Consider the following 27,192-nt stretch of genomic DNA (forward strand, 5'->3'; position numbering starts at 1 on the left):
GCATATACACCCATTGTTGGCAGTCTAATGTATGCTTAAGTGTGCACTAGATTGAATTTGGCTTTTTCCATAAGTATGCTTGGGAGATTTCAAGCAAGAGAAAAGCATTGGACAACATCCAAAAAGGTTATGAGGTACCTACAAAAAACAAAAGATTACATGTTAGTGTATGAGAAAACTGAGAAATTAGAATTGGTTGGCTACTGTGATTCTGATTTCGCAGGTTGTAAGGATGACAAGAGGTCTAGGAGTGGGTTTATTTTTCTTTTGGATGGCGGTGCAATATCTTGGAGAAGTGCAAAACAAAAGACCTTGGTTACTTCAACAATCCAAGCTGAGTACATTTCATGTTTTAAAGCCACACAGCAAGTTGGCTTCTTGAGGAATCTCATCACTGGAATGAATATTGTTGAAAGCATAACAAGACCAATTGTCATTTTCTATGACAATAAGGCATCGGTGTTCTTCTCCAAAAACAATAAGAAGTCTTATGCAGCAAGGTTAATGGATGTAAAGTATCAATCATTGAAGGAAAAGGTGAAGTCTAGGATAGTTTCCATTGAGCACATTAATACCTCAGAAATGTTGGCAGATCCTCTCACAAAACCATTTGGAGTTGGAGTGTTTAAAGACCATGTAACATATATGAGTGTTATGGGGTCTTTTGATGCTTTAGTGATGCGTGAATGAAGGTTATTTTCTTTCATCATTTTTTTGTTTTCATGACAAATTGAATAAGCATAGATTATTGCATTCATATGTTGATTTTAAACAAGGAATTCAAGATGATTGTTTCATTTATTGTGTGTGTATATGAATATGCAATGTTTGAAATGATGAATTACTAATCAAACCGAGGTTTAATGAGCTGGTTATTGTAAAAGGCTTATCATTGGAGCCAAATAAAGGCTTGACAAGGATATTTGATTTGATCAGTAGGAGTGTAAATAGTAGACATGTTAAATATGTTTGTTTACTTTGTTAATATCATGCATGAGTAGTTTTGGGGGATGTCATCTCAGAGTGTTAGTACAAATTATGAAGTACAAATTTTCTGGGTTCATGGCGGATATGAGTTGTTGTATGGTTGACATGACTCAAGTGATCACTTAAGGGATTGGTTTAATGCGTTGGACAAGGAACATGATAAGTGGAAGTTCAAAAGTGGGATGATTTTAGGTTTTGAACTTACACATATCATGATAAGGATACCTAAGCGTAGGTTTAAACCGATTAGGAGTCATGGCCATGTCAACAACTAATCTCCTAGTATTAAGGGATTATGGGAACATTATACATAACCTCATTCGAATGTGCAAGTTAATGGGTATTAACTGATCCCATGATACATGGGATCACGTTAGGAATATATTATAAATACGAACGTCCCAGCTCACCAGATATATGTTCACTCGATCACTAAACTATCACTATTATTGGACATAAAGGTTGTGTGAGTAGAAGACCTTCTATTAGTATTCTTTTCGGTGCATTCATACTATTTTTCATGGCCTTTTCAGGTGTATATATATACTGATTCAATCACTTTGAACTAACATTTATTTGTATATTGTAATCTTAGTTTGAGACTAAATGCTTAATCTAACATGTTTGCCAGAAGAAGATGTCTTGTCTTGGACACTTATGTGAAGGTACATGTTTTGTGTGTGTATAATAATATTGTTAACATAGTATGTTATAATCACTTTGCACAATGCGAAACATAAGTAGCTTTGGGCTTAGGAGACACTTAACATGCGTATCATTGATGGACAATGCTATTGCTAAAATATTATCACAAAACAACACGGGAGCATCATATAAAGGAACATGAAGATCACATAGAAGCTGCCTTATCCAAGAAACTTCTGCAGCACTAATGACAAGTGCTTTGTATTCAGCCTCAATAAAGGATCTAGACACCGTGTGTTGTTTCTTGGAAGCCCAAGAAAATGAGTGTTACCAAGATAAACAACATAGCCAGACGTTGACCGTTGATCATTAGGATCCCTGGCCCAATCTGCATCGCTATAAGCTTGAAGATGTAGTGATCTAGGAGTGAAATGAATGCCAAAATCAAGAGTTCCACTGAGATACCTTAAAATTCGTTTCACTGCAACTACATGAATATCCAGAGAATTATGCATAAATTAGCAACATTGATTGACTGCAAATGTAATATCTGGCCTGGGAAAGGTCAAATATTACAATGCACCAACAATACTGTGATATTGTTCTGGACTATGATACGGTGTTCCTTCTATCTTTGATAACCTATGATAAGGATGACAGGGTGTGGCACATGATTTTGCATCTTGCATATCGATTTTGGCTAGAAGATCTTGAATATACTTGGTTTGGGAAACAAACAAGCCTGTGTTCTTGTAAGTAATTTGTAAACCTAAGAAGTAATGTAAAACCCAAATCCTTCATATCGAATTCTTATGTCAAGGCCAAAATGACTTCAGAAATAAAAGATGAACTATTGCCAGTTAGGATGATATCATCCACATAGAGTAATAAAATCACAATACCAGTAGAGGTCTTCTTGATAAACAACGAAGGATCTGCAAGAGAGGCATTGAAGCCTAAACCCGGTAAAAAAACTTGTAAATTTCTTATTCCATGCCCTGAGAGCTTGTTTAAAGCCATACAAAGATATCTGAAGTTTGCAAACATAATGGAAGAAGGAGAAGAACTCACGAACCCTGACTCATATAAACTTTTTCAAGTAGATCACCATGTAAAAACGCATTCTAAACATCCAATTGTTTTAAACTCCAATTAAATTGAGCTGCAAAGGCTAGAATTAACCTGACAGTGGTTGGCTTGACTACAGGGCTGAAAGTCTCAGTATAGTCTATGCCCTTTTCTTGACTATATCCTTTAGCTACAAGGCGAGCTTTATACCTCATTATAGACCCATTTGGATTCTTCTTAAGCCTATACACCCACTTACGACCAACCAAGTTCTTGCCAACAGGAAGAGATACAAGTGTCCAAGTCTTTTGAGCTTCCAAAGCATTGATCTCATCTTGCATGCTAACTTGCCATTATGGAACTTTACTAGCTGTTTTGTAAAAAGATGGTTCTATAATAGGCACAATTGATGATGTGACAGAAGCTGATAAAGCTTTTCTCTTAGAAATCCCATGCTTTGACCTTGTTTGCATTGGATGAAGACTTACAGAAGGTACTGGCAACACCACACTTAGACTTTCTTGCTGGAAATCAGGATCTACAAGGATTGGAGACTGTGTAGCTGGGAGAGGAGCCAATAAGGGTGAGTGTGACATGTCTGGGTTAATAGTATGTATAGGCAAAGGCATAGGATTGGTGGGAGAAGAATTAAATAACTCTGGAGCTGTAGTGGGAGATGCCAAAGACTCTGAAGCATTAGGGATCATAGAAGAAGACTTTGGAGCTCGAGAAGCTGAATGCGATGATGTAGATGATGTTGAGATGATGAGGATGTTTGTGATTCAACAACATTATGAAGTGTGATTGATGGTGGTACAACATGTGAAGAAGACAATGATGGTGTCTGTGTAACATAAGACTAAGAAATGAGATCCAAATAGGGATATCACTTGAAACCAAAACATTAGAACTCTAGGAATCCTTCCTTTACACTCAAAGACCAATTAAAATTTGCTCTACTACCATCTTTTTGCGTAGTATCGATATACCAGCCAGTAGATAAAGTTTGTCACTTTGGTTGAAACACTTTACAATAAGCATCATTAACCCGATCGAACGGCCTTAAAACCAATCTGATAAGAGTTTCATTGGTTGCTTTAAGTTCATTTGTTTATGTACTTTACTTATTTTATGGCATTCAATATTATGAATATCACTTTCAGTCATGTACTTACTGTCTTTATTATTCTGTTGTGAATGACTAATGTTGTGTGTTTGAGTATAATTAGTTTATATTCAACCTTATCTTAGTAGTATTTAGTATAACATCAAGTAAAAATCAAAATCCGTAACAAACAAGACATTAAATAAAGAAGTTTTATTTACTTGTGGCACAAGTATCGCACATACATATAATTTAGGATAATACTCGGGAAACAAAAATTTTAAACCAATTGATGTGTCACCAATAAGAAACAAGCACGGTAAACGATACTTAGTTAATAACCTAATCATCTACTACGATATCATTTGATTTAAAATTTTGGTCTCCCTAACATTACCCTATAATTTATTCTAAGCCTATACATCTCCAGGGACAATCTGCCGCTCCCGTCATTGATAAAGCTTGCCAAGAACTTTCCGCCGTTGTAATTGAAGTTGTGAGTGTTGAAATAATTGATGAACTGAGACACTGCGGTGCCCTAATCATACGCATAAAATTAGAAGTTGACGTAGTCAATCAAATGACCATAGCTCTTGCACAAATTTCTAAATGAAACGATGGGTAGTGCTAATTGTAAGCCCAATGTCGTTACTTTCAGTCAGCACCTATAAAGGGATTTTGTAATAGGGGCAACAACAATGCAGCTCTTAAATTGCTTAGAAAGATGAAGGAAGGAGATTGCAAGTCTGGCGTAGTTGCCTATACCACCATCATTTACAGTCTTCGTAAGGATAAATTAGTTGTCGATGCATTGAACCTCTTATCCGAGATGATGAGTAAGGATATTGCTCCAAATTAACGACATTACCTATAACTGTTTGATTCATGGAGTTTGTAAATTAGGGGAATGGGAAGAGGCTACGAGGTTGTTTAATGAAATGGTGAGTAAAAATATTTTTCCTCATCTCCGCATGTTCACTATCTTGGTAGACACACTTTGTAAGGAGGGGATGGTCCAGAAAGCAAAAAGCGAGGCTTAAATGATGATTGAACGAGATATTCACCTTGATACAGTTACATGCAGCTCCTCTCATTTTTTAAAAATGTTTTTAAAGAGGATAACTGGTGGTAAGACATGGTTATTTATCCATTTTGGAGGCCGGTAAAACTCACATAAACATTTCAGCCTCTCTTCATGGATGGTTTATCTTTTGCAAGAAGAAATGGAAGGTGAAAACGGAAAAAGATCCTCGCCCGATCCTTTTCATGGGGATTCGGAGATCTTGTAATCATGTCCGTTCATTGTATATCGTACGGTCAAAAATCATTTAAAATTAAATATAAATAGTAACTAACGAAAACTGACCGTATAATGTACGAACGGACATGATTACAAGATCCCGGTTAGCATTGAAACTTTATCATATGGTACAACGCGGTAGAACCCTACTCGCAATTTTTCTCCTCTCCCTGGCGTCTCCGATTCTCTCTTTCTGCCACAACAGGCATGCTGAGGATGATGCGCGCGGCGACAATTGCCGCTTCTTCTTCCTTGAAGGTTGGTTATGGCATCGGCAGCAGACTGAGAGTGAAAGTGAGAGGTATGCCGCCTCTGCCTTGTCCTCTTCGTAACTTTACTCTCTTCAACAATTACTTCGCTCCGTTTCACTCTCGACCTTCCTATCCTACCAAATCTACAAAGACCCAATTGCATCAGCTTGTCAAAGTAGCTAACCTTGACGATGCACTCCGTCTGTTCGACGAAATGCTTCAAATGCGTCCTCTGCCTTCCGTTGTCCGTTTCAATCAAGTATTGACTTAAGTCGCCAAGTTGAAGCATTACTCGGCAGTCATCTCATTGAATGATCAAATGGGTCTGTTGGAAATTGGTCCTAATGCTTACACTCTAAACATTATCATTAATTGCTTTTGTCATCTAAGCCAAATGGGGTTTTGTTTGTCTGTCTTGGGAAAATTCTTCAAACTGGGTTTTGAACCGACTGTGGTGACCTTCAACACATTAATCAACGGCTTCCTTCTCGAGGATAGAGAGGCTGATGCTGTCGGGATTCTGAATAAAATGATGGAGAGTGGTAATTGTAAGCCCGATGTGTTTACATTCAACATACTAGTTAAGGGTTTTTGCATGAAGGGTAACAACGTTGGAGCTATGCAATTGCTTAAGAGGATGGAACAAGGAGCTTGCAACCCTGACGTAGTTTTGTATAACACGATTATCAACAGCCTCTGTAAAGATACTCTGGTTGTGGATGCATTGAAACTCTTCTCAGAAATGACAAGTAAAGGTATTGCTCATGATGTCATCATCTATAACACTTTGATTCATGGAGTATGCAAATTAGGGGAGTGGAAAGAAGTAGTGAGGTTGTTTAATGAAATGGTGAGCAAATGTATCTTTCCAGATGTGTTCACCTTCAATGTCTTAGTAGATACACTTTGCAAGGAGGGGTTGGTTGGGGAAGCAAAAAGCAAGGTTGAAATGATGACTCAAAGAGATATTGAGCCTAACATGTTTACATATAATTCGCTTATGGATGGTTATTGCTTGCGAGGAGAAATGGACAAGGCAAAAGAAGTCTTTGACATAATGCTTAGCAAGGGGTTCGTGGCTGATACTCATAGTTACAACATACTGATAAACGGCTATTGTAAGCATAAAGGGATAGACGAGGCTTGGATACTTTTTCTGGAAATGTCTGGTGGAGGTCTGGTTCCAAACACTGTTACTTATAACACACTAATAGATGGTTTTTGCAAGCGGGGCAGAATACACGATGCACAAAAGCTGTTTGCCACGATGCAAGTTTGTGGTCAACTTCCAGATGTTCAAACTTATGTTATTTTACTTGATGGTCTGTGTAAAGACCAACAACTTTCTAAGGCAATTGAATTGTTTGAAGAAATGAAGGGCAAGAGATTGGATCCAAATATCGTGGTTTACAGTATTCTTATTGAAGGATTGTGCATAGGTGGAAAAGTTGAATGCGCAAATGATCTCTTTAGCAGTTTGTTTTCAAAATGACTTCAGCCTAATGTCAGGACATTTACCATAATGATTACTGGACTTTGTAATGCAGGCCTAATAAGTGAAGCGGAAAATTTGTTTACAGAAATGGAAGAGAATGGCTGTTCTCCAGATGGTTGCGCCTATAACACAATTATCCGGGCGTTTTTCAATAAGAATGAAACATCAAGGGCGATGAGACTTATCCATGAAATGGTGGAGAGGGGCTGGTCTGCAGATGCGTCGACTACAGAATTGATAATTAATTTACTCTCTAAGGATGAAGTAGATCCTGCTTTGTTGGCTTTAATAAAATGATAAAGATCATTTGGATATTGGAGTTTTGAAACAGATCCTTCTAATTGTCACAATGCACTTAGGAACTCTTTCACAATGTCGGCTTTTAGTTGGTGCTCAAAGTTTTAGCAAATATATTTGCATTTGACCACATCATGCTTGAAAGCATTAAGATTAGGAAGAAAAATATCCATCAATTCCCTCTTGGTGATTGGAGGATTTGACCTAAACATTAAACAGTTTGTGTAGGTCTTTGAGTTTCTATCTCAGAAAATGGTCTGCAAATTTCGGTTATTTTGCCGGAATGAGTCTGCAACTGTAGCATTCAGACTTTGTGTTGTAAAGAAATCATTGGGGATATTGTTTGATGGTATGATGCTCCATTAAATTGACGGTGTGACGTACATGGACATGTTTACTAGATGCGTAGAAGCCACACTTGCACCATTGTGATCAAACTGTGCAATTGGTTGTCGTTTTGGGATAAAAAGAATCGATTGAGGAGAAGCGATGCTCCGCAATGACTACTTTTCGTCCATGTGGTCTGATTGTGGCTTATGCGTCAACCTAGTAACGGGTTTTGCAAGTTCCAAGAAACATTGTTGTACATCGCAAATTTCTCTCAAGATTGAGGTTCAGTCTGGTCCTCTTGTGCTTTTTTAAAAAGCTGCTTCTGCTAGACTGTAAAAGTAGTCCGCTGTGAAACAAAGCAGTTTCATTAGATATGAAAGGTTTACTTATTAAAACGCAAATGATACATGAAGTTTTCCCCTCTAAAGGCTACAAGAACACTATCAAAATGGTAGTGTTGTTTCAAGGGATACAAAGTGAGCTCAAACGTGCCACTGGAATACAAACCAGATCATTGGCTCGTGGAGTAGTCATTCCAGGCCGTTCATCCATTCAAGAACACGATCATCACCGTTCATATTGTTCCGATCTGGCTCAACAACCTCAAAATCAAAGCACTGGATCGTAGCACCAAGTAGCCCAGGCAGCATTTGCAAGGCTAAGTTTAAACCAGGGCATATCCTCCTCCCGGAACCAAATGGAATTAGCTGAAAATGTTGTCCCCTCACATCTATTGTGCTCGTCCGACCGCCTTCTCCGAGCTGCGATAAGAATCTTTCGGGTTGAAAGTCCAAAGGATGTTCCCAATACTTTGGATCCCTTCCAATGGCCCAAGCATTCACAAATAGAACTGTGTTCTCCGAGATCACATATTTTCCAATCTTACATTGTTGGACACATTTTCTTGTGATCAACGGCACTGGTGGGTGTAGTCTAAGTGTTTCTTTTATGATGGCTTGGATGTATGGAAGGTTTGGACCGTCGGATTCTACGAGTAGTCGTCCGTTCCCGACGACTCTTTCGATCTCCTCCCTTGCTTTGTTAAGCACCTTTGGATGGTTGATGAGCTCTGCCAGCGCCCACTCCGTTGAAATGGCGGTTGTGTCTGTTCCTGCAGTGAAGAAATCCTGAAAAATACAGTTTGTTACATTCCCAGAAGCCCTATAAAATTAGGTAACCTTGTTAACTCCATAGTTATTCAAAGAAACATATTGTAGAGCTGTTATTAGCACTCTATTATTGTGTACTCTCGCATTTATAAAAACATAATAATAAAAAAATATATATATATATATATATGTATTGACGAGTGCATGATGATATTTTTTGAATGACTGGAACAACTTCCAAAAAGTAGTGTTTAGGAAAAAACAACATAAGGAAATGCAGCTACACTTGAAAGAAATATGACACATATAGAGAGTCACATTCCCAAAAGTTCAATGTATTCCTCTGTTTTTTTTTTTTTTTTTTTTTCATAAGAAAGAAATACAATTGATTTCTTATGTTTTTTACATCATGATGCAAATTGCAAAATATGAGTTTTTAGACGGTTAATCCCAAAATGGATTTTTTTTTTTTCTACAAACAATAGCATTAATGGTTTAAATTGTAGGGATTTGTAGAGATCGAATCTGCGCCAGAATGCAAAAACATGATTGATTTATGTCATTACGATAAAGTATCATCTGTAATTTAAAATTCTTTAATTGTTTTCGGAAAGTGCAAAAGACACTATTATAATGAATTTATAACACAAATTCTGCTATATGCATGCTCTGATGTATCCTATAAACTAAAACTTTTGACATCATTATCCAAAAATCTAAAAACTCAAAAACACTAAAACTTTTGACATCATTAACCAAAAATCTAAACACTCAACAACTCTGAAGTATATCCCAAAACACGAGTTGCACTTTGAAATGTACATGCCTGACTGACTTTGTTTCTGTCGAAATGTTCTAAAAAACGCTAGGTGCTAGGCGCTAGTCGGCAGGTTGGCGCCTAGCGCCTAAGCGGCTAGGCGGATTTAGGTAAATTTATTGTATATCTTGTAAATAAGTGGATATTGACACTTATAAAAAATTATACTTGTATAAAATCCATGGATAAGATAATAAAATAAAGATAAAATCAATTATCTAAAAGACACTAGGCGCTAGTCGGACGGTTAGCTGGGCGTATCGCCTAGACGGATTTATGTAAATTTAATATAAATTAATTAAAATTACTATATAATATATAAATAATATGTCTTTTCTTTTAAAATAATATATGTGATATTAGGATTTAAATACATACTAATGTAAATGATCTTGAAAAAAAAAAGAAAAAAAAGAATAATAAAACAATAGACCTTTACCAGTTTATGTAAATGGTCTTAAAAGAAATAAAAGAACAAAAAAATTAATAAAAAGAGTAATTGGACTAGAAATAAAAGAATAAAAAATGGTAAAGAGAGTAATTGAACCTGGACCCGTGCAATCAAAATTCAAAAGAGAGGAGATGGTGGGACCATAAAGAAGTCACCCTACCCGTATGTTTAAATTGAAAGCTAAATGGTGGTCCCCACCCCAGCATCTTCTTCCTCAGTTCTCTCGACCTGCAACAACATTTTTCCAGAAACATTTTCAGATCCTGGCGTCTTCTCATACGCCCGCCTAGGCCCGCCTAGCTTCTGCCCAGCCCCACCCAGACCCGTATAGCTTTGCCTAGACCCGTCTAATCCCACCTTGGCGTCCGCCTAATACATTTTCCGATTTTGCGACCTATTAACAGTTAATCGGAGCGGTCGGTCACCGTCCAGCGCCTAGACAGGCGCCTAGGTCAATTTTTAGAACACCTCAAAATGTACTACTGACTCTTACACAACCGTTTTGACATAGCATGCCTCCCTTTTCTTCTCCCAATAAAACTATTGTCTTCTTCGTTACGTCGTACAGAAAAGACACAGGAAAGCTGACCAATTGTGACTCCATGATACATGCATGTGCAGTGAGAGTTACAAATTGCAGAAAGAAAATGGAAAATATATTTTCAGAATATAAATCAATTTACTACTTTTTTTTTTCTTCTGTTAACTATTTACTATTTTTTCATGCCACGTTTTGGTAAAAGCAGTCATGCATTGCCAAATCCTCTTGCATGTTTTGTTGAACTATAACGTGACACATCACTGTTCCAAAATTATATTATGAATAATCGAATTATTCAAGAAAGTTGGGTTCACCAGAACGCCAATTAGTTAAATTGGGAGTAGCCGAACTATAGTCTATACTTATAAACACATGCAAAGTTCCTCTGTCATCAATATAGGATTCATTCTCAACACGTACCCTTACATATACTGAATTTTCAAGCATAAAACATGAAGACACAACTCAAGTGACATGGAGCACGTGTGACCGTTGGTCTTTAGACGTGGGACAACATACTCTGATATCTTGAAGAAAATTGAGGTTCCACCATAATCTCAATTGGCTATATGGGGAATACCCTAACTTTCTTATAAGCCCATGCAACTCATCAATATAGGCATCATTATCAACACGCCCCTTCACGTGTGGTGAATTTTCAAGCCTAACATGTGTACAACACAATCTGAGTGACGTGGAGCATGTGTGGCCGTTAGGCTTCACATGTGAGACAACCTACTTTGATACCATGAATGAAGTTGAGGATCAACCATAAAATAAATTGGCTACATAGGGGGTAGCCCAACTCGTGTTGAAAATGAATCTCACATTAATGAGAGAAAAGACTTTGCATATGCTTATAAGTAGTTAGGCTACTCTTCATATCACCAATTGGTTTTATAGTGGAACACCAACTTTCTTCATTGTATCAAAGCAGGTTGTCACATGTGTGAAGCCCAGCGACCACTCATGCTCCATGTCACCCCGTTTATGATTCTTGAGGGAATGTGTTGACATGAATCTCACATTGATAAGAGTAGGGACTCGCCACACGTGAGAGAACATGTTGAGATGAATTCCACATTGATGAGAGTAGCGACGTTGCATGAATTTATAAAAGGTTGGACTACACCCCATATTACCAGTTGAATTTATGATAAAACCTCGGTCAACTTTCTTCAATCATTACAAATTATTAGTTTCAATAATTAATAAAACTATACAAGGTAAGAAATTCCGAATGCAAATTAAGAAGCAAAAATCGTTGGCAAAGGGAATTCAGGCCACACCCACGTTGAGAAACGTAATCCCATGTTAGCAAAGCTCTCTGCAAATTAGTAAATCATTATTAGGTAAAAAGAGGTCACGAATGAACCAAGTCATCCGAATAAAGACAAGAACGCTAGAAGAATCACTTGTCAACCCAATTAAGCATATGTCAACCATGCTGGTAACAACATTTGACATAAATAATAATTTAATATCTTGACAAAAACTGATTACAGATGTCTCTTGATCATTGGTTACTATGTAAATTAATGCCACGTCTGGCAAAGTTGTTAGAATGTTTGTTAGGATGTTAAGTGATTAGTTCGCTGGTTAATTAGCTACTTTGTGCTTTAAGTAAAGCTTGTACTGTTCAGACATTAACTTTTTATTGGCATATTAAATTTGAAACCCACATCAAGGCCTCAAACTTTTTATTAACAAAAGCCTTCAAACATTTTCATAATCAACAACATGATCACTACCTTCTTTACGGGTCAAGGACATCAAGTAGGTTGAGACGTGCCAATGGAACACAGACTAGATCGTGGGCTCGAGGAGTTGTCATTCCTGGCCGTTCATCCATTTCAAGAATAAGATCGTTACCGTTCATCTTCTTCTGATGTGGTCCTGTAACTTTCCAATCAAAGCATTGAACCATAGCACCAAGTAGGGTAGGCATCATTTGCATGACCAAGTTTACACCAGGGCATATCCTCCTCCCAGTCCCAAACGGAAGCAGCTCAAAATGTTGCCCCCTAACATCTAATGCACTCGTTCCATCTCCTCCACCGTGTGGTTGTGATAAGAATCTTTCAGGTTGAAAGTTCAAAAGATTTTCCCAATACTTTGGGTCCCTTCCAATGGCCCGAACATTCACAAATAGCATTGTGTTTTCTGGGATCACATATTTTCCAAATTTACATTTTTCTACACATTTTCTTATGACCATAGACACTGGAAGGTTTGGACCATCAGATTCTACGAGTAGTCGTTTATTCCCCACGACTCGATCGACCTCCTCCCTTACTTTCTTGAGCACCTTTGGATGGTTGATGAGTTCTGCCAGCGCCCACTCGATTAAAATGGCGGTTGTATCTGTCCCTGCAGTGAAGAAATCCTGAAAAAGTACAATTTGTTATTTTCTCAAAAGCTCTATATTAAGGTAAGGTAAGATAATTAGCTCTATAACTATTCAAAGAAAGTTTATGGGAAAGACTAATTTCTTGAGATAAACAATTAAGGGAATGTATCTCCACTTTTAAGGAAATATGACACAATAGAGAGCTATATATTACTTATGTTCTTAAAATTCTAAAAATCTAAATAAAAATAGGCATATTATATTAACACCCCACAAATTGATGAATAAACCTCACACACTTAATACATCCCCACATTTGCTTTTTTAATTAAAAATTATAAAAATACACCGCACATATTTCCTCATAATACCCTCACACACTTAATATATCCCATATTTGCTTTTTCAGTTAAAAATTATAAAAAAACACCCCACATTCTTAATATACACCTTGCATTTTCTACGTACACCCCCACATTCTCTATACACCGAGATTGAATCTTATCTCCAAATTTGTGTGTAAATTATAAGGTGTCTGGACCTGTAAATATCTTAAAGGCTCTCTGTCCAGGAGGGAGGAATACCTTCTTTAACTGGTATATATGGATGGAAAAGACCAGATTCTTTGGTTCTATTTCAATATATAATATCCATCAATACTTGTCATTTTCTCGGGATGCATTCTCTAAATGATTCTCACACGCTTTCGGTTTACCTCATGTGAAGTTTCTAAAATATCGATTTTGTGTGCCATTCATCAAAAATAATTTTTCTTAAGCAACGTGTTGTAGTTTCGTTAGTTGGGATTTTATTCAACAATGGAAGGTGAAAATGAGTTTTGATAGTTGAAGAAGATAAATAATACATTAAGTAATTTATGGTGTATTTAAAGCCTAATAAGGTTGAAATTATCATTCCACATTAGGGAACATAAGTCATTTAATATTAAATTTCAATCTGAAGTGCATCCAGGATGCTAATAAAAAATGCCTAAAAATAATAATATAAAAACTGGATATTTCGACGGCAACGAAGAGTCGACGAGAAAGGGGCGGAAGGGGATCAGGAGTCGACGGGAAGGGGGTGGAAGGGGATGGGGATTCGACGGGTCGACAAGGAGAGGTGCGTCAACGACTCAACGGATAGGTGCAAATGACAGAAGCCAATCCTACCGCCGTCGTCTTCTTCCCCAAATTAAACGAAAGCTGCATTTCCCTCGAATCAAATACAAACCCAACCCTAAAAACCAAATCAAATCACAAAAATAAATGGAAAGAACGGAAATTGGAGAAGTAGACGTCAGATTCTTCAATTGGGGTTTTTGTTGGTTGGTTGTATACGCTCGCTTGCAACACAACCTCGAGCTCGTCGTTTAATATACTAAAGTATAAACTTCCCATTATGCTCTCAAAAAAAAAAAAAAACAACCTTCATCAAATATAAGCTGAAATACAATCCAAAGTACACACAAAAGATAATAAGTTGCATTTTTTTCTTCTAAATTTATTATTATTAAGGGCGGAGGAAGAGTTCGAAATTATTAAAAGAGGAGGTTTCGAACCAAAGAGGAATGAATAGAAACTAACACTCCATCCAACATGCATAACACTCATGAAGCAAAGAGAACCATCTGAATTAAATGGTTAAAGAAATTGATAGAAAACTTTATACGAAATATGGCAGGTCCAGAAACTAAACCATAAGTCCATAACATATAATACCTAATAGCAAAAAGCAATTTTATTTGGAGTCTGGACCATTAAACTAAACTAGCACTGCTCTAAATCTAAATCTGTTCACTTGGGTGGAGGGAAGAAGATTGCATCACAAGTCCTCTTCGAACGGAAGAGTTTCTCTGTTTCCGAATCCACATTGAACGCAGCCTGGAGCACCTGCGGAGATAGAGCCTTCCAGCATCCAATGCTTCCAGCCAAGTGGGTGAATATCGGGCTGCACACAAGTAATTAAACGAATCACCAAGACGTTAAGATACCAACCGATAAACTTTTTCTGTGAAACATTGCCAACTCCTTCGAATTAAGTAAGTTGCGTGTGTGGTGGGAGCCAACTCCTTCGAATTAAGTAAGTTGCGTGTGTGGTGGGAGCCAACTCTTTCGAATTACGTAAGTTGTGTGTGTGGTGGGAATAATCTATATGTATGCGTGTATTCCAAGCAGCAGGATGTTATAAATGCAGAGAAATATATAACTCAACTAGCTGAGCCTAAATCAAGAACAACGAAAGCGTAATTAGGCAAGACGAAAAAGCCTACTTGGGCGTAGTGATGATAGAAAACCATTCCAAGCCCTCCGGATCAGCAATCTTTGACACAACAAAGAACCGAGGAACGATGAAGAGATTACCGGCTTTGATGGTAGTTTCCAACACCCTCTTACCGTCGACACCAACAACCTGGACACGGCCGCTGCCCCTAACAATATAAGTCACCTGCAGAGCCGAGTCACACGAAAATCCAGGGGAGCACATGGCACTCCCGTCCAACCTCACGAGGTCAGCACCGAGCCCAACCTCACCGACCAAAGGAAGGTTTTTGGTATTCAAGACCACAACTCTTCCACCATCCTTAATGTCAACATCCAAGGGAGCCTCTTCGCAATTCAACGTCATGCCATCGCGGTGTTCCTTCTTTGGCTCGGGCAAGTTAGCTCCGCTGAGCTTGACAATGCCTTTGCCGGACTGCTTGCCAACAAGAGTCTTCACAACACTCTCCTCCAAATCCCATGCCCGACCAACAAACTCGGTTGAGAAGCCGGTGAAAATGGCGTTGGAGCCATTCAGATAGAAGTCGGTAAACTCACCTCTCTTGTGAGCTTTTGAAGTGTCGCCCAAGAAAAGAACAACGAACTCGGTGTCCTCCTTGTTGTACCACCAAGTCACAACTCCGAAAGGGAGGGCAATCGCATCACCCTTCTTAACTGGAAGAACCTTCTCTTCCTTCTCCGGGAGGACAATTCCGACTACACCAGTACCTGAACGGACAAAACAAAAATTAAATTAACCCATATGATCTTATTTCATCATAAATTATGAACTGTTTATATATAAAATTCATGATCCAGAAGCAGACAAGCAATCAAATAAACAAATAAGAACAACCCCATCATTGAAAAATGCCGAAAATCCGTAAAATTAAACAGAAAATTCAAAAATGTATACCTTGGAGGACATAGGCGACCTGGTTGGAGTCAGAGTACTTGGGGAGAGCGAACCCGTCCTTCTCCAGAGCGAGCTTGGCGGCGCCGATGTTACCTTCACGGAGCATGGGAAGCTCGGACGGGGACCAGGCAAAGTAGGACCCGCCATCGCCGCCGTACACCTTCTTGGCCAACTTGGGTGAAAGATCAAGCTCCATTCTTTGCGATTTTTTTCACGAACCCAGAAAATCCCAAAACCCAAAATCGAGAGAGAAGTGATCGATTGATTGATAGGATGCGATCGAGTGGTGAGGAAGGCGTATGTTGGGGAGTGTATATATAGGGGAGTTGAGCGGGTTTGGAGGTACGACATTCTGTTGGAGAGAGATTAGAGAGGGAGGAGGAAGGAGGTAGAATCTGATGAGGAGAAGGATTGTGAATTCGGATTGGATTAAGGATAATTGGATGGTCTGATTCTATCTAATCTTGAAAACATTAATCAGGATTAAAAGAAGATTAGTGGGAATAAAACTCTATCTACCTTGCTTTCTTACAATCACCTTGTAACGGATACTGATATTCAGACACCTTCACAGCCTTGTTAATTATTAATTACTGATTTCTTTCAATTAATTCAATTTAATTGTCAAAAATTACGAGGATGTGTGAAAGTAAATTTTTTTTTAAGGAAAATACGATATTCATTGAACAAATCAAAAAACGTACAAACTAAGGATAGTGTGCACAATGGGCCTCAATAAAACCTTGCCAGAGCTTTCAATCCTGTTGAATGAAAAAGAATGTCTCGCATAACAAGAAAACCTATTCTCAAATGATAATACATAGGTAAATTACGAAACATCTTCGAACAAAATATCCCTAACTAAATCAAGAGTACTTCAAACCACATAAACTATTAATTACTACCAATTCCTACTAGAGCAAGGCGATGCGCTGCCAAGTTACTTTCTCGTTGAACGTGGTTTAACAACGGCTGAGGCAAGGTTTTCTGTAAATAGCTCTACCATTTGTAATTTGTATAGAAATAGAATTGTTTGGGAGGTAGAAAGATGAAGTTGTCTTTGATGTGTTTACGTATAATTGCTATCTCAATTAATGTGCAAGTAATATTTTTGACATTTTGAAAAGAATCTAGAATAATAAATTAATGGAGCAGCTGATTAAGTGGGTAACGTGATAATTCAATTATCAATAATCACTTAATTTATCAATAATTTATCATTGTCATTAAAAAGTAATAGTTTATTGTTTCCATGCGTTCATTTTAAATTGTAGAAGAATTAGCTATTAGTATTCGCAGCATAAATAAATAAAATATTAAGCATATGCACAATCGTGCTTGTATCATACATTTGTTTCGCGACCTAAATTACTTTCATCCTAATGAATATTTAATTCAGCTCAAGATTAAGTTCGAACCTTATTTAATAATTTGTCTCGCTTTTCATAAAAGGAAATAAAATTATTTTATTTGTCAGATGCCAATATATAGGAGATATATATATATATATATAAAAGAAACCTTTAAGGAAAGAGATTTCTTTTTTTTTAAATGGGGATTAGTTGTAAGTTCAACACCACATTAAACTTTAATGATCCAAATTGTTTATTTTTCAAGTTGCACCTCATAAATCATCCTTACAAAATATTAGTCAAATTGAAAATGTTTAAGAAATCTAATTGAGTTTAAATAAATTAACGAATATTTTGTTATATAAAAAACAATGAAATTTTATCTTGATAATTAAATAGACAAATGAATGGTTTTGGATTGAATTGAATTTTTGTAAGGATGATCTATGAATCAAGATATACAAAATAGACTGTTTCCATCGTTAAAATTCGATGTGAAGTGGACCTCAACCTATCCCTATTTAAAAAAAAAAAAAAAATAGAATTCCTTTTGCATAAAGGGCCTCTATATATATATTTAGGAAAGCATAAAAGGCTTTTTAAAAAGCAAATAAAAAGATCCGAAATTTAGAATAACTTCACCAAAATTATGTAAAGTTGGGAATATATTCACTAATTAGGATGTGACCTGATTTAACAAGGTAATGTAGACACACTATGAATTGTCATCCATGTATTGCATGGATTGTAAACAAATACAATGTTAATCTCTTTTTTTTTTTTTTTTTTTTTTTTTCACTTTAGTGGGATACTATTTTTTTAATTAACTGAATATCTTTTTGTTTTTTAAATTTAGGTATGGATTTGAAGTGAACATCTAATCCTATGTTGAGTAGTTTATTAGGGGAACACTAAATCCTTTTATGTGTTTAATTTGGAACTTTAAGATGGAGATTTTAGATCTTATCCTTTTGAAATTGAACGTTAGTTTTGAGTACCTTGTCTAACACATTGATTTGTTTTTTATAATTTGAGACGTGAAATGAAACCAAATCTTGTGAAATGAAATATTTTAATTTGATGAGGATTTTGCATAAATACCACCTGAACTTAGAAACATACGCACCAATTCCATTTGATCTTTCAATTTTTAATTTTTAACACCTGGACTCTCTTAATTGTTGGAATCCACCACCTACTTTACTTTTCACCCATTTTGCTGTTAAAACACATCAAGCGCCTCTAATGTGGAGGGATATTTTTGCCAATTCACTTTCTAGGGCTCACCGGAATCAATTTGTATGGAGGCAAATTTTTTTATTTTTTTATTAATTTTTTTGTAGCAGTGTTGAAGAGAAATGGAGAAGTTGATTTTGGTAAGGGTTGTTGAAGAATTGAAGTGAAACTTATACAAAAATCAAGTTGAGTTTTCAATTTTTTTTGTAGGTTAGTAGGTGGGTATGTGGTTCATCTTCATTTATTCAAACATTAATTTTTCAAACTCTTATGGAGGGAATTGCCGAATTGTTTTCAGCGTCATATTGACTCAGGTACCGTAGTATTATTTTGGAGTTAATTTGATTCTAGCTAGCCTCATGAAGTTAATTGACGAAAATATCCCTATGGATGACATGTTTTAACAACAAAATAATGGTAAATAACGTAGGTGGTAGATTCTAATAGTTAAAAAAGCTCAGGTGGTAAAAAAAACAAAAATTAAAAGTTCATGCGGGTATGTTTACAAGTTCATGTGGTACTTGCGCAACTCTAATTTGATCAATTCTAGTCCTTTCATTTACATGGGATCACATCCAATATGTAAGAAACCAAAAAAAAAAAAAAAAAAAAAAAAAAAAAAAGTTTATTTCTATAGTGTAACAAGAGCTCGTAAAAATAATATTTGAAATTATAGGTTCAAAGTCATACGCGGAATTATACAAAGATATTCAAAGTCATCTAAAGTACACAAAAGTATCAGGAAACTCACATTTAGGTTGTAATCTATAACTACAGTCTACAAACAAAGCAACGTAATTACAATTCTCTTTTTTTTATTAATACAAAATAATCTTTCCTAAAAATGGGGAAATGATAAAAAAAATAAATAAAAAACAAAAAAAAAAAACAAAATCAAAAGAAAAAACTTTAAAAAGCTATGTGGCTGCTGGGATTCGAGCCCAGGTCTCCACGGCCACAACGTGGAATTCTTACCACTAAACTACAGCCACTTTGGTGCACAAAGTTGTGAAATTTTAATATAAGTATAAAAAGTTTGGTCGATCAGATGGCAAAATACACGCGTTGTGGTATAGGAACTGCATTAGCCGAAAATTAGTCTGTTCTCAATGTGTTGTGGAACATAACATTATAGCTAGACTCGATATTATGATTACAATCTACTTTGGTTTTCTATTTCTTCTCCTAATAATTAGTAAATTCGCATATAACACGCATATTGTAAACATACGCACATATGTTTCACGTACAATACCCGTTGCATATTTTACTAACAATGCAATATACAACACTGATGAAATACAACTTCTCAAATCTTTCTGATCTTCCCTTGGGAGAACAAAGATACGTTGTTCACATGAAGAAACCGAACAACCACCAAAAAATCATATAATTAAAAACCATCATCATCCCTAATCGACACAGTAAACCAATTATTCTTACAATCCTAATTAAGCTTGGGTCACACAGGAAGAGAAAGAAAATACTCCAGAGTATCCAAGACTTTCTTCTTCTTTTTTGTTCTTCCAGTTCTCCTCTCAAACGAAATGTTGCTTGCGCAGTTGCATTATACATTTTCGAGCCATGTATTCAGAACATGTATAAGAAATATAAAACGAAACATTCTTGTTCCTTTAGTTAGTCTATGATTAATCCTCTCTATGGAGACGTAGGCCTCCAAGAATCTTCAGTCTCCAATGAGACTTCTTGATTGCGGTATGCATGCTGTGTGGTCTAGACTCTAGAGTATATTTAGATCAATTTCACTGCATCGAAGGCCTGTTCGCAGGTTGCAGCTTGACAATCGTAAAACCAAAGCTGCCCATCGGTCAAAGTTAGAGGCAAGTACCTAGTCTGACATACTGTGGTGACCGTTAACCCAAACACTATCAAGGGATCCCCTTCACAGGACTCGAAGCTCCATTCTGAATTTGTTGGGAAGGTGAAGGATTCGTTCTCAAGAAGCTTTTCGCATATAGGGAACCAAAGACAATAGCCTGGTCATTGTAACAAAAGTGGCGTTATTTGGCTTGGGGAAACAGAAAACAAAGCAAAAAATTACCAGGTTGAGGTTGAGGCTTACGGCTCCCATCCACTGTTCCCAGCTAAGGGGGTGCGAAAACCACAAGCATGACAACATAATGCTGGCCAGCTTCAATACCAAAGAGAAAGAGACACCATTAATTAGAAGCACTAATAACTGAGAAGTGGGAATGCTTACAAGGATTATTTTGGAGAGTTCGGATTACCTGTCTTGTGGTCATTATTGTGGCAAATGTGAGAGCACCAAAAGTGCGAATTGTGTAAGAAATAAAAAACTGGCTCGCTGTTGCTACCTGCAACACAAACCACTTGTAAATCAGGAAGGAAAAGAAACGGGAAACAAAACACAGGGGAGAAGACGAAATAAGAAAAAGAAAAATTTGGCACAATGGGAAAGAAAATCTTAGACAATGGACACAAGCATTAGAAAAATTAGAAGCATCTGCTAAAATAAATAAAAAGTAATGAAATGGATAACGTTAACAGATCCCATAATTGGAAGGAAATATCTCTTACAGTGGAAAGCAATGCAATGTCGAAAAAACAACCATTGTGACTAGCAACAAAATGAATTGCTGGCAGAAGTTGCCCTTGTAGTAGAAGACCTGAAAGTTCGGCAGAATCAATTACTCATCCCTAAAAGGCAAGATAATGCTAATTGTGGATAGAAACAACCATTGTAAGTACAGCATTGTAGTAACACTCACAACCTTCAAGCAGGCACACAAACACATGCTTGGATCACTTTGAAGTTAGATTAGAGACAATATAATGATACGAAATCCACAACATAAATTGTGACAACATATAAACACCGAATCCTGTTAAGGAGTATGAAAACATACACAACCACACCACGAAATATCCCTGTGTGTGATTAACATAACTACTTATGGAGCAACAAGACTAGAATAAGAATCTTACCTGTCATGCTGAGAACACAAGAACAGAATGTGGTGTAAAATATTTGATTGTGTATCTCCATATCATATCCCTTAAATAGCTTATCTTGGAACGTGCTTGTAAAGCCGTCAAACCTATTAGACAGAGGAACGAGCGTCTAAATGTATAAAATTTCGGTTCCAAGTATCTCATTGCTTTTTTTTTATTGGTCAAGTTCTCCGTAAAGAGGAAAATAGACAAACACAAAATCACCCACACTCGGTGCACTCATAATCAATTACAAGGGAGAAAACTTTAAACTACTTGTTTCTGTAAGAGAACTTTAAACTACTTGTTTTTGTACGTTTTGCTTCCACAAGGTAGCATTTATATCATTGTAAGCAATTAGCTTAATGGAGCTGCGTTGGTATCATAAATTATTGTTATCCTAGCAACTAAGCATCAAGAATTGGAGATAAAGTTCGATGGCACACTTTATCATAGTAAAAATTTTGGGTGTATTAATATCTTTGAATTGGTAGAAGTGTAATTAGTATGTTCATCTCAGCAGCTAGCAACAAGTTCTTTTTAGATAAATCATAACCAGTCAATATAATAAACAGAGGGTTCAATATAATACCCAAGATAACCAATCATAAGAGAAATGCCCCAAATGGTATTTTCTCTTCCTCTTCCGTATATATCAGATGGACCAATGTCAGCAGATCCTGCCTACATTCAAAACACAAACAATTAGTTCTATTTTGAATCAAAGAACTACATTTTGCTCATCAGAATCTGTCAAGATTTCAGAGTTGGATTCGTGAACATATAAGGAATTTTCTCTAATAATTTATACCATTTCAAAACAAGCAAAAAAGAATTCATATATTCCGTTCCTAAAAAATAGAACCTTATAGATATTAGGCCCACCGTATTTATTGTCAAATGCCCTCACAGAGTGAGCGTGTACATAAGTACTCAAGCGTGGAAAGTCAAAGGTGCATGGTACTGTCACCATACTAAGATATGAATGAAGCTCGCATGCAAGCTACAATCACCCCATTGATTGTAATAAACAACCACAACTGGAACGAATCTTTGGCTTTGAAACTGAGAGGTGGTAATTCTGGTAGCTCTATGCCCAAATATGAAACTAAATGGGAAACACTTGAATTAATAGCCATTCCATTTAGACAATAATATCACTGAGCACCGTACAAAAGCCATTGTTCAAAACACTTGGAAGGCAAAAGTGTACTTATATGTATTCTCATTTTGCAGGAGATTCTAAGAGTAGCATGCTGACACTTGTTAAAAGTTCCCAATGTACCATCATCCAGGAAGGCGTTTCTAGCTCTAGTTTCGGATGAGCTTCTCTCAATTATGTCTGATAATAGAATAGGGCGGCTTGCTCTGACCAAGACTCCACTTTTTGCTCCGCCCTTGGAGCGTATGAATTTCCTGGAATGTATATAGACCAAAAGAGGGAATGCAGGGATAGAAATAGGAATTATAGTACCATTGGAAGAAGGTGTGCATGCCAGACAGGGAAAGCTAAATCAGAGACTACGGTCACTTATGAGTATTACAAAGTGGTAGCATGCTAACAATTAATACCACTTTTCAAATACATGCTAACAATTAATACCACTTTTCAAATACAATCACACCTCAGTGGAGAATTTTAAGGAATTCGACAGGGAATCAGAGCCAAGGACCATACCGGATATAGAATGAATATTGAACAGCCCACTGTCACTAGAAATGCCAGAAAATAGTGCGGTACACTATATTTCTTTTGCATAATGATAGTGCCCCAAACCTGCATACAAAATAACCGTGTGAATTGGAAACCAACCTCATGAAAAAGATACTGAAGTAACTAACAATATTCTCAATTAGCATCTTCACTTATAGGCCTCACCTCAAGCCCAACTTTCACACTCTCAAACATTTGGAACTCACTAATCAATCAAGCATGTACATCAACTCTTGCCCTTGCATTGACATCAAAGGTTTAGTGCCTATTTTGTTCGCCCTAAACAGCTAACTATATAGTTCAATATGGACCTTCCCATCTACTGGGTTTAATTTTTTGCATCAGCTGTTCATTTTGTATCATTTTTAACATGAAATACCGCATTTGCAGATACACTAATATTACGCATTATCCCCTACCAAAAAAATATTAGCCATATATTGGGTCAACCTTTTTCTTTTGGGGCATATTCGAATCAACACCATGGTTGATGACTTCTTACAGGCACCTAGAATGCTACAGACGTACAGTTAACATATGAACCAATCTTCGACAGCTCCACCTGCCACATCCTTCCTCATAAAACTAAAAGCTTGGATCTTACTTACTCCAAAATTATAGTATGTAGGACATTCTAAGCTATATAAAGCATTTTGGTTTCTTGTCCGTTTCCTTCAACTAGCTGGTTATAATTCAAAAGTGATGGCTATTGAGAAAAACTCATTACTCGTGCAAGTGTAGCCATTTTTCTTATTGTTTGAAACTCCAATTCGAACAAAATGTTACTCCTCTTGACAATTAAACATAAAAAAGATTAACCAACAGAAAAACTACTCACAAATAGTACAATGAAGCACCATAACTGATCGAACTGTATTTTCTTACCATCACAGGTATCATCTTGGCGCATTTCGCAAGCGTTTGAACCGGAAAGCTGACGTATTTGAGAGCCTGCGGTCACCAAAATGTACGAAATCAATAACAAAACCAACAAAAATTACACATTCTGCAAAAATTAAAGGCCGCAGCTCTCACCTCATACTGACATGTAGTGGTTAGTATGTTTGAAATCGATACGAGGCCGTACTTGTAAACCGGAGCCACAGGATCCAGAGCCTTCTTTCTGGCCCACAAAACTCCGGCGGAGACCGCCGACGTCGTGATGCGGTTGCAGAAGACGAGGAAAAGCGAGTACTTGAAAAACGCCTTGTCGTCGCCGTAAGGCACTCTCATGATCTTCTCCTGCAAGAAATCGAAGCATAAGATTCAACATTTCCGCCGCGATAACGGAGATCGATTCGAAGAATTGGAGAAATGCGAGGGAATTAGGGACCTGGAGAACGCCGTAGGTGACGAGCGTGGTCATGATTCCGGCCACCGCGAAAACCCCTTTCCACAGCTTGCTCGGCTGCGGAGCGCCCGGCAACGACGTTGTTTCCGCCATAGCACGATCGCGAAGAGTGTAGCCGATGGAGCTCGCCTGGGAACTTGTGACAATACGCTGCCGTTAGGTCGCCGGATAAATGGTGCGGGGCCCGAGGAGTGGGGATCAAATAGAGCAGGAAGAGAGCTAGGGGACACGTGGTGGAATTAGCAGTGGCAGCGAGCAGCGAGCAGCGTAACGGAATCGTCGGCGGCGACTTCTCTCTGTTGTGTGCTGTCTGGAAAACTGTTGCTGCCCAGGCTTTTGAAAAGTGTGGACACGTCAGCAGCCTCGTCCCTCGCTGAGGTCCAAAAGGCTGGATGCCTTTCCAACTTAGACTTTTTTTTTTAGAAAAACTGGAAATAGGTTTTTTTTTAGAGAGAGATTTAATGAAATATTTTCGGTAATGTTTATTTATAACAAAAATGATATTTTTAGTTAAAAATGGTGTGATATTACACATCTCTTTTTATTTCTCACACACTTTTCTAATTTTCTACCGTCAAATCGAATAAATTAAATAAGATCAACAAACATAAATTAACAAATGGCGTGTAAGAAGTAAAAAAGGTGTGTGACAAATCAATAGACAAAAATCCACACACCCGTAAAAAAATCACATCTAATACTATTTATTTACAATACATTTTTATCATTTTGATTAAAAACTGAAAGTTTTTAAATTGTTTTCATTTATTTTTTTTTTTTTTTAGTAAGCAAGGAAAAATCTGAAAATATTACAGTGCAAGATCGACAGTTTATTTGGTCAGAAAAATAATTTTAAAGATGATTTATTAACGCGATGTAATAATACGTGAACCTTATCTGTAAGGGGTTTGTGACATGACAATTATCATCATCGCAAACTGGTGCAGGATTGTCGGAAGCTGTTAGATATAAATTGGAATGGTTGACTCCGTTATGCTTTTTGTGAAATTCATTTTAGTTTCACTTTATTGGGCATTTAGCCCTTTGTTACCCAATTTTTTTTTTTTTTTTATAGCTTTTCATCTTCTTATTGTTTTCAATGTAATTTATGAATTTCATATGCCACATCTTATTTTGTTTTTTTTTAAGGAAAATTAGAATCTCCCGAATTTTTTTAATACTCTTTAGATTAAACATTGGTTCTATATTGAAATTTGATTAGAACGCCTAAATAATAGCCATGTCAGCATTTTTATATTTATTTAGATTACATGTAATTATTGTTAGGGATGACAATTCTAACCGTTAAACCCGATAACCGTAGATAACCATCCGAATGGATTGGATTTGGATATGAAAATTCGAGTATGATATGGATATGGAGAAAAACCGTAAACTTTATTTGGTTATGGTTTTGGATATGGTTATAGGGGTCCCTAATTCGTCCCCGAATCCGACCCGAATATTATATATATATATATGATATATAATATAATTTTATTCAATTTACCGAACCCTCCTTATATTAATTCATTATGCATGCATCAAACCCTATTCTATCTGTATTATACACCAAACATCATGCATGGGCATAACAACAACCTCATCAGTTCAATACTCTTATTGTTATACTCAACCAAATTAAGTCATTGAATCATTTTATATATCAATTATCAAATGTTACAAGTTTATCAAATTCATCTCTCTTCAAGAGTCTTACTGTCAAGAAATTGGTGCATGTTATCATGAACAACTTCAAATATATTGTTATGTTTTTTGTAATTGGATGTTGCTATTTAATGACGGAATTAGTATCTACTAAAATTTATAATGCGTCAATTGGATGAATATAATTTTTTTTTGTTTTTTGACGAAGATGGATATAACCGATAACCGATTGAAAATCCGTTACCCGGTGGATATGGTTATGGATAATCCCCGATGGTTAATTTACGGTTATGGATATGGTTAATTTTCATGGTTATGGGGATGGATGTAGCATTTCCATCCCCAAACCGAACCGTTGCCATCCCTAATTATTGTGTGTTTTTTAATTTAAAATGTTAATTATTAAATTCCATATATATCTTTTTAGGTTGATATATTTTTGTACGTGGCCTTTTTTTTAGGAAGTTAGTTTCTTCTCCCATGTTTAAGTCGTATGGTTTCTTCTCCCACGTTAGAATTCTGTGATCCTCAATTTTGAATTTTGAATGGACTTATCCATTTCAATCAGTGGTTGTTTTCACTATTTTATATTGATATCATGTGAGATAATTAGATGTATTCTCTACTTTCGGAGGCTTAAAGCTGGTACATTCAGATAATATATTTAAACGTACCGAATACGTACCAAGAAGATATATAAAGTAACGTACCAAATATGTATTTTTAAATAAATATAAACGTACCAAAATAATATATAAATGTATCAAATACATACAAAAAAGAAATATGAACGTACCAAATACGTACCAAGAAGATATATAAAGTAACCTACCAAATATGTGCCAAGGAGAAATATATGTTTAATCAAGAGAAAATATATGTACCAAATATGTTTTTTTTTTTAAATAAATATAAACGCACCAAATACATACAAGAAAGAAAACAAACATACCAAATATGTACCAAGAAGATATA

At 36.5% G+C, this 27,192-nt stretch overlaps 3 protein-coding genes, 1 non-coding gene and 2 pseudogenes across 4 annotated transcripts; 1 reads left to right on the plus strand and 5 right to left on the minus strand.

The window, feature by feature from the left end:
* The first annotated feature begins 5,214 nt into the window (after nucleotides 1-5,214).
* Nucleotides 5,215-7,343, plus strand: LOC137716570 (uncharacterized). The gene has a single exon (XM_068456024.2). The coding sequence runs from the start codon at nucleotides 5,676-5,678 to the stop codon at nucleotides 6,846-6,848; it is 1,173 nt and encodes a 390-aa protein (XP_068312125.2). The 5' UTR covers nucleotides 5,215-5,675; the 3' UTR covers nucleotides 6,849-7,343.
* A 577-nt stretch (nucleotides 7,344-7,920) lies between these two features.
* LOC137714281 ((2S)-flavanone 2-hydroxylase-like) lies at nucleotides 7,921-8,644 on the minus strand (annotated as a pseudogene).
* Nucleotides 8,645-12,152: 3,508 nt separating this feature from the next.
* Nucleotides 12,153-13,141, minus strand: LOC148698161 ((2S)-flavanone 2-hydroxylase pseudogene; annotated as a pseudogene).
* Nucleotides 13,142-14,358: 1,217 nt separating this feature from the next.
* On the minus strand, nucleotides 14,359-16,268 carry LOC137716138 (11S globulin seed storage protein Ana o 2.0101-like). The gene is made up of 3 exons (XM_068455538.2): nucleotides 15,924-16,268; nucleotides 15,019-15,736; nucleotides 14,359-14,696 (listed from the first exon to the last, which is right to left on the minus strand). The coding sequence occupies exons 1-3, from the start codon at nucleotides 16,117-16,119 to the stop codon at nucleotides 14,543-14,545; spliced, it is 1,068 nt and encodes a 355-aa protein (XP_068311639.2). The 5' UTR covers nucleotides 16,120-16,268; the 3' UTR covers nucleotides 14,359-14,542.
* A 3,163-nt stretch (nucleotides 16,269-19,431) lies between these two features.
* Nucleotides 19,432-19,503, minus strand: TRNAH-GUG (transfer RNA histidin (anticodon GUG)). Its single transcript has one exon. It is a non-coding gene; the product is annotated as a tRNA-His (tRNA).
* Nucleotides 19,504-19,883: 380 nt separating this feature from the next.
* On the minus strand, nucleotides 19,884-24,956 carry LOC137715669 (UDP-galactose/UDP-glucose transporter 5B). The gene is made up of 10 exons (XM_068455004.2): nucleotides 24,532-24,956; nucleotides 24,234-24,440; nucleotides 24,084-24,149; nucleotides 23,163-23,261; nucleotides 22,077-22,168; nucleotides 21,479-21,591; nucleotides 21,071-21,159; nucleotides 20,761-20,847; nucleotides 20,595-20,663; nucleotides 19,884-20,508 (listed from the first exon to the last, which is right to left on the minus strand). Exons 1-10 carry the CDS (start codon nucleotides 24,640-24,642, stop codon nucleotides 20,401-20,403), a joined length of 1,041 nt encoding a protein of 346 aa, XP_068311105.2. The 5' UTR covers nucleotides 24,643-24,956; the 3' UTR covers nucleotides 19,884-20,400.
* Nucleotides 24,957-27,192: the final 2,236 nt, after the last annotated feature.

The sequence above is a fragment of the Pyrus communis genome, chromosome 3, assembly GCF_041283825.1.
Source record: "Pyrus communis isolate YQ-2024b chromosome 3, ASM4128382v1, whole genome shotgun sequence".
Taxonomy (NCBI): Eukaryota; Viridiplantae; Streptophyta; class Magnoliopsida; order Rosales; family Rosaceae; genus Pyrus; species Pyrus communis.

What these genes read in the sequence shown, in the direction of transcription:
- LOC137716138 (XM_068455538.2), bottom strand. Translation starts at nt 16,119, where the DNA reads ATGGAGCTTGATCTTTCACCCAAGTTGGCCAAGAAGGTGTACGGCGGC. An exon ending in GGTCGCCTATGTCCTCCAAG is followed by an intron (nt 15,737 to 15,923) that starts GTATACATTTTT and finishes TTGTCCGTTCAG; the next exon opens with GTACTGGTGTAGTCGGAATT. An exon ending in TCTATCATCACTACGCCCAA is followed by an intron (nt 14,697 to 15,018) that starts GTAGGCTTTTTC and finishes ACTTGTGTGCAG; the next exon opens with CCCGATATTCACCCACTTGG.
- LOC137716570 (XM_068456024.2), top strand. Translation starts at nt 5,676, where the DNA reads ATGGGTCTGTTGGAAATTGGTCCTAATGCTTACACTCTAAACATTATC.
- LOC137715669 (XM_068455004.2), bottom strand. Translation starts at nt 24,642, where the DNA reads ATGGCGGAAACAACGTCGTTGCCGGGCGCTCCGCAGCCGAGCAAGCTG. An exon ending in CCACTACATGTCAGTATGAG is followed by an intron (nt 24,150 to 24,233) that starts GTGAGAGCTGCG and finishes TGGTGACCGCAG; the next exon opens with GCTCTCAAATACGTCAGCTT. An exon ending in ACATTGCATTGCTTTCCACT is followed by an intron (nt 20,848 to 21,070) that starts GTAAGAGATATT and finishes TTTGTGTTGCAG; the next exon opens with GTAGCAACAGCGAGCCAGTT.